At 35.7% G+C, this 7983-nt stretch overlaps 1 protein-coding gene across 1 annotated transcript; it reads right to left on the bottom strand.

The window, feature by feature from the left end:
• Positions 1 to 1877: 1877 nt before the first annotated feature.
• Positions 1878 to 4112, bottom strand: LOC143544219 (protein FAR1-RELATED SEQUENCE 5-like). The gene is made up of 6 exons (XM_077036369.1): positions 3833 to 4112; positions 3533 to 3722; positions 3201 to 3459; positions 2824 to 3066; positions 2512 to 2679; positions 1878 to 2417 (listed from the first exon to the last, which is right to left on the bottom strand). Exons 1-6 carry the CDS (start codon positions 4110 to 4112, stop codon positions 1878 to 1880), a joined length of 1680 nt encoding a protein of 559 aa, XP_076892484.1.
• Between the last annotated feature and the right edge of the window lie 3871 nt (positions 4113 to 7983).

Genomic DNA, 7983 nt, shown 5'->3' with positions numbered 1-7983 from the left:
AAAGGCGGTCGAAATCCGAGAAGGATTTGATTGAAGAGTATAGTGACGTTTGCACACGTACGGTGATGAAACTGGTTAGTATGGTTGGAGTATAAATGCGAATTTGTTATTGTTTATTATTTGATGATAAATGACAAGACTGGGTAACGTCTAATGATGTATGGTTTTTGCAGAAGGAGTTTTTTGTGAGTTACCTCTGAATCGTTGATCATCCAAAAGCAATTCCAATGGAAGGGGTAGAACCGAAGTAGCTGAAGTTAAGGTGCACTAGAAAGGAATATGAAGTGTCTGGGTTGTTCACAATGAGGCACATGGAGACGTTTAAGGGGGGAGTAACTGCTGCTGTGGACTTGGGGAGGCAGCGATGAAGAATAAAAAGGTATTAGTCAGCTTAAGGATAAAGTACACCGCAAAGATTCTCCTGTCTTCAGTGAATAAGCAGAAAGAGAAGATAGATGAAGCATTGACAAGCGATTGATGGATGCATGCGTGAAGTCTAGTAACACAGTTTTAGTGTCTAATGTTTTATAGTTTTAATAATTATGTCTCTTGTCATTCTGTCCAAAACTCCCTTATGTTAAGACGTTAGTCTGTTTTGTTTATGGTTGACAAAACCTTTTGGTATGTCGATGTGCTTTTGATTCTAATGTATCAGCTATGTATCAAAGGCTGGGTTTCGATGACCGAATTTTGAGGATCTTCAAATGTAACTGGATTTAAGTATGTTAATGAAGTTGGTATTTTAATTAGATGTTTATGTGCTGTCGGATGCAGTAAATGCGTGGGTAATTGAGTTGTTGCAATATGTTTGTTGTTTCACGCAAAGTATGCGATTATTTTTTTGGGTTTTATGTTGGCTGAACAAGGTAACGGTTGAATGTGTCTAGTGTCAAGTTTGTTAGTGTAATGCTGTGTAGAGTATAGTGGAGAAGCGCACAAAGATAATGACACGTACTTGAAGTCCACTTGGTGCATATGAATGATGTTATACAATTATAGTTGACCAACACGTAACCACATATGGGCATTTATCCAGTAGGACCGACACGCAAACAACTGTTTATCCAGAAATTGGTACCTATAGAATATAACATGTTGTGTATGCAAGGTTTTAAAAGATATTCACATTCCATAATTTTGTGAACGATGTGCCTTCACAGATGAGTTGTTTAACCACAGCAAATTCCATGCTCACTTATTGGTTGCCAGACATAGACGCACGTAGTTGACTTGTAGGGGATGATGACAGCTTTTGGTATGGCTACATATGTAAATAGATAAGTGTAGTTTACTCAAGCATATGCAAACCTAAAAGTTTTTCAAGTCAGAGCGTTAGTATGAAAGCGATTATCATGTGTTGTACATGTAAGAGTATAAGATGATTTGTGTTAATGCATCAAATCAAAGTACAATAAACGGTTGGCAGAGAGAAACGCATGTATTTTACATTAAATAAACGAATATAACATTTCCTAGGGCTACAAACCTAAAAAAATAATCGTATGTTACACAAGTGTGATTTCAATATATGTGTATGAATTGAAATGTGATGTTTATTGAACACGTAAAGGTGTAACAGTAGATGGTAATGTCTCGAAAGTAGAAAAACAAAAAAAATAAAAAAAAATAAAAGATATTATTCAGTATTGTAGCCGGTATCGCTCGTGTCATCCGAATCTTCAGACGAATCCGTTTCGGATGTGTCAACGGTCTCATCGGTTTCAGCATATTCAGCTGGTTGGTTACCTGTCGTTCACATTTTGTCTTTTCTCCTTTGTTGCCTTTCCTTTCGGCGTTGTTCCCTTTCTTTTCGCCTACGTTCCTTCTCTTCCATAACTTTCTTATGGTTACGCGAGTCATGACCACGAACCTTTTTGTTACGTTTTGCACAAAAATGTTTTGGTTTTTTTGTTTTTCTTCTTAGCCTTCTCGCCTAGACCAATCTTGCGCTTGCGAGAACCTGAACCCTTATTTTTAATCCCGGTTGGTGGCTTTATTGTGATTTGCTCAGGTAACTTGTAGCCAATCAAGTCTTGTACTATGCCGGAGTTGTTGTTATACGAAGGTTCTATAGGAATTTTTTCCCCTATTTGGACCTTGATCTGATTCATCTGATCGACCAACGATTGAAGAAGTTCTATGTTTCCTCGTGCACGGTCGGCACACTGATTGGTCAAAGATAAAAACTGTTGCCTTAGTTTAGATCTTTCATCAAGGGGAACACCGTATCTGGTTTCAATTTTGAAAAGTGATGAGGGTATAACGTCACTCCTCCATCGAGATGGAATGTATTTGTCAGGGATTTCATCAATAAGCTCGATTTGGAGGACTTTAAAGATGTGTCTACACAGGTAACCGATGCGAGTGAAACCCTTACAGGAACATGAAAATGTGTTGTCATTGGGATTCTGAGTCACCTACAGTATACGTTAAATTAGGGTTAGTATTTAGTGAAATGATAGTAGGTTATGGACAAATGTAAGATATTTTGTTACACGATAGGAGATGTACCTTAAATTCACCAACAAACCCATTGCGTTTGTCTTTGTGTTTGATAAGATGAATGTTCAGTCCATCTGCAGAGTCAACACGTGTACGTGCGCAATGATACAAACCCTTTGTAATCTCTTTCTGAACTTCTTTGAAAATTTTTATAGTGTAGACGTAGGAGGCGTGACGCTCGATTGGTAAACGGGTCTCTAACGGTGGTGTCTTTGTTGTGGTATCATTTTGCAATTAACGCTGCACGTGTCGTTGAGCATTCAATGCCATTTCAAAGCAGTTCATGGATTGAACAAGATTGTTGCCAGGGCTAGAATATACTTTGAACTGTGAGTTGGAACTCTCACAACATGAGGTAGTCTTCATCAAACAACACATTGGAATATCTCTAAAGTAAGCCGGAACCCAACTTCCCCTAATAGCAAACATGTCTTTTAACCATTTGTTTTCGCTTAAATTAAATTCATCAATCAAATCATGCCATCTGGTTTTGATGAATACATTCCAAACCAGCCTGTTAACACAACATCTAATTTCTTCATTAACCTGAATCTCACCCTTCCGCTATAAAACAAAAAAAAAGTAACCAGCAATGTTAAACATGAAAATAGAAGCAGTAAATAACTTAAAATGACAAATGTATACCACAATAATTAAAAACTGGATTAGAACATTGATAATGAAAGTTGTATACATACCTTAACAGGTATTTTGTTTGTAACGTGCCACATGCACAGCCTATGTGTAAATTCATTCAAAACAGATGAAACGGCTTGTTTCATTGCTGGATCTTGATCTGTCAACACCAACCTGGGCTGCTTGCCATGAGCTGATAGGAACGCATCTAGTAACCACTTGTATGAGTCAATCGTTTCGAAATGTATTAAGCCAGCACCGAAGGTAACACATTTCTTGTGGCAGTCAACGCCCGTGAAAGGAATAAAAATCATGTCATGCCTGAATTAAAAATAAAGGGTTGTTAAATAGAATTATAATTCGTTGACGAGAAACGTAACGCGATATTTGATACCTGTTTGTTGAGTATGTTGCATCAAAAGCTAGCACTTCACCAAACATACTGTAGTTGCATCTAGATACGCCGTCAGACCAGAATATAGACCGTACCACACCTTCAATAGCTTTGAATTGGAAAAAAAAATCCTCCAAATAACTCATGTTGTGGGTAAACCTATCGACAATCATTTGAGCATCCGCATCAGCTACACAATACCTGACATTGCGAGCATGGTTCTTAAAATCAGTCTTTGATCCCGTGACCAAATGTTGTCCACCCTTCAAAGATGACTGAACATGGCGACTGGACCAAAACCTGTAGTTTGAAGATTTTGAATAAATTCCTTGTCTGAAAACTGTAACTGTCTTCTCCCGCGTGTTAAGTCCATATTGTAATCACTAACAAGCCCATGATTGTGAGCCTCTATGAAATCATATATCCCAAAACCGACAGAGTTCGATGGAACTTTAAGTTTGATACACGCATTGCAACCTGTGACCTTTATATTTGTGTGGCGTCGCTTGGAAGCGGACGATGGCGTGTCCATGGTATCGACATCTTTGCAACGTGGGGCACCGGCTTTGCTGCACACCATCTACCTATGAGATATGGCACCTTTGGTCCATGTTATGGTTGACATCCTTACATCGAAACCGGCCTTGGCTACATACGCCTTGTACATAGCAACCGCGTCATACCAAGTTTTAAATTGTAGACCAATCAAAGGTTTTTCATGTGACGGGACATTTGGGATCCAACATTTTGACCCATCAGACGAGTATAAGCAAATTGGTTCGTCATTTTCTGCATATAATATTAATTTTAAAAGTTCAAACTAGCTACTAATACTTGGATAAACTTAAGTAAGTGTTAATGAAAGAAAATAAAAGTGAATTAAACTTGCTAACTCTTACGTTCAAGGCTGATAACCCGTGGAACACTTGACTGTCCGATTGACAACTCGCTGTTTTCTAGATCAACAGCTTGTATCTGGTCAAGATGATGGTTTCCTGTCACAAGCCGTTTGAATATGATTATAATGTCTAGTAAAGGTTAAAAATGTTGGCCAACTATATAAGTATAGGAACATAATGAATTTAGGTAGTCAAATAAAAATAACAACAGATGCAGACTATAGAGGACATAAGATGACTACTTTTAACAAGTTGAGATGCAAACACGTAAACCAAGTCAGTATTTACATAATTGTTGAACTACACAACAATATGCTAGTAAGACATAAAAGACAATATACCATTAACTACACAAAGGGCAACATAGCTACAGCATACACGCAGCTTGACATGCGATGAAAAAAATAACTATCAGACCTACAGAGTATAGTGCATCAACATATGACATCAACAACATGATATCATTAAGTGGTTGACAAAAACAACATATACAATGAACAAATACTGAAAAAAACTCATAACATTCGATACGTCTCGAAAAAAGACAATCCTTCCATAAAGTGAAGTCACCAACACAGGAAAGTAACCACTATTTGCAGAAGCTGTTTGATGTTTCAGACTATAAAAAAAACAAACTCGTAACTAGTTGAACGACCTTACTTTAGTAACTTACAAAAGTACCTTTAATCATGTAAAAATAAATAACAATATCAAACAAACAGAACAACAACTGTAACAGACCATATGTTTGAATAATATTAGATATAACCACATAGAAAACAAACATCGAAAAACAAAGCTACACATGTGACAAACGTACGCACATATTTGTCTGGATCCGTGCATACAAATGTATGAACATAGATAGACAGCTGACAACCGTTGACGTATATTAGTTATGTATGAACATACATACACAGTTTACACAGCTACACAGGTGACAAACGTACATGTATCTTTGACCGGATCCGAACAATTTCTGAGTAATGCGTAAAGTTGAAAAACAAGATAAATTATGCAAAAAATATAAGTTACCGTCAGAATCGTTACTCGGTATGCTGATTATCTGAACATTATGTGTAGTAGAGTCATTACCCATTGCACCTGCTTAGATATAGAATTCGATAAAACCAATTCAATTTAAAAACCAAAATAAGAGGAATAGTTGTACCAGAATATTAGTTATGTGTTTAGTGGAATGTGGAATAAGGTCTTTATGAAACAGTTGAGTATAATAAGTTAAGGAAAATAAATGTTTCAAACTCATAATTGGACATTTATGACTGTATATTGAGTAAGACATCTAAAAGTTAATGAAATTGATCTTTCATAACTAAAAACAAATAATCAAACACATGCTGGGAAACATAACAAAAAATTGAAGGAAATTAACACTAGAATTATATACAGATAAGAAAAACTTTTAATTGATTTTATAGAAATTCATTTATCAAACAAATAGTTGATTTTATAGAAAATTGTCATGTACTATGATAACCTGATATTAATTTATAAAACCCTAATAAATAATATGATCATACTAGGAAATACAAAGGAGTAGGGAGAGGGGGAAGGGGAAATCGGATTAGATATACACCTGGATTTGCTATTCTTGAGTGGCCAAATCATATTGATTTGAATTGAGCTTGATCAGAAGCATATTAATATTAGGCATAACATTAGCTTGGTGATTGTCAAAATCAAAATCCATATCAATAGTATGACTGAAAACATCTAATATTGGGATGCTATTCATCTAGGATTATGAAATCAAATGTTTATATTGAATGATGGGAATGATGGAATAACATATCAGATGACTGATATTCATAAATAATGTTGAAACGGTTGCTGGTAATTAGGATTTACCAATTCTAATATTAAAATAAAATTACCATAATAACCTTATAATTAAATAAATTAAAATATTAAAAGAAAAGATATGATTGGATGATATTACTTCTCGCATTTCTCGCTGTAAAAAAACTTCAGAAAAGATCCAATATATATATATATATGTATGTATATATATATATATATATGTATATATATATGCTACAGGAACGGTTATTAGAGGATGATGCTATGATGAAGACACTAGACTTAGGTTACAACAATAATTGTACAAGATGATTGAATGTTTCTTTTATTAAATGTAATTTCTTTGCTTTGAACTTGTGTACTTGAAGTTTGAATAAATTAATGATAATATTGTCACTTAATAGTGTCACATGTGTTTTGCGCACTATGTACGTCACCCTCAGGCGTTTCCGCTTAAACCAGGGTGTTGCAAGAGGGTATGTAAGTTCTCAGAATGATCATTCTTTGTTTTCAAAATCTATGGGATCATCAGTGGTTTATGTCCCTGTATATGTCAACGACATTCTAGTTACTGGGAACAAGTTTGAAGAGATCAATAATCAAGAATTTTCTGGATTTTCTTTCAAAGTTAAAGATCTGGGACGTCTTAATTATTTTTTGGGAATGGAGGTTTTTTACACTACAAAAGGTGTTATCATGTACCAACACAATTTCGCTAAGGACATGCTTTTTGAATTTGACACTTTGAATCTTTCTATCACCAACTCTCCATTACCTCATCATTTACAACTAAAAGCTCATGAGGGACTCGTTCTTGACGAATCTTTACAATATAGGAAACTTGTTGGTAAACTTAACTATCTTACTCACACAAGACCTGATATTGCGTTTATTGTTCAATTTATGAGTCAATTCACGCAAGATCCAAGGATGTCTCATTAGAATGCTGCACTTCACACTCTTTCATATGTCAAAGGCACTTTATCTCAAGGTTTATTTTTCAACAACAATCCTTCTTTTGCTTTACAGGCATTTTGTGATTCGGATTGGGCTGCATGTCCCAATACTCGTCGATCGGTCAGTGGTTTTTTTGTTTCACTCGGGGGATATCCGATTTCTTGGAAATCTAAGAAACAATCTATTGTTTCTTTAAGCTCTGCTGAAGCCGAGTACCGATCTCTTTGACGTATGACTGCCGAACTTGCATGGTTCACAAGACTTCTATCGGAGTTCAATGTTCCTAACATTACTCTTGTGACACTTAAATAAGGCAGTCAAGCTTTAATCTATATTTCAAAGAATCCTATCTTTCATGAGAGGACTAAGCACATTGAAATCGATTGTCATTTCGTTCGCGAGAAGTTATACGAGGGACTCGTGACTTGGTGCATACGAACACGAAAGATCGGCTTGCTGACATTTTTACAAAGAGCTTACCAGAGCATCATTTTCACGAGCTTCTATGCAAGTTGGGGTTTTCTCAACCTCCAACTTAGGGGGGGTGAACGTATATGTATATATAACGTGTATAGTATAAAACAACATACACGCTGTATATGTTATACGTCGTGTATCTTACACGCCGTATAAACATATGTGTCGGGTATGTTCTTGTATATATATAGGTTTCTTGTTTCTTGTTTTTTTTTAGAATTCATTCTATGATAATAAAATTTTCTCTTTCTGTTTCATTTCTCCTTTTATTCGTGTGTCATCGCTTTCAATGGTTAC

This window comes from Bidens hawaiensis, unplaced genomic scaffold, assembly GCF_021521415.1.
Source record: "Bidens hawaiensis isolate Kalapana, Puna unplaced genomic scaffold, B.hawaiensis_p1.1 tig00013503_1, whole genome shotgun sequence".
NCBI lineage: Eukaryota > Viridiplantae > Streptophyta > Magnoliopsida > Asterales > Asteraceae > Bidens > Bidens hawaiensis.
This window is presented reverse-complemented; position numbering and strand designations above follow the sequence as displayed.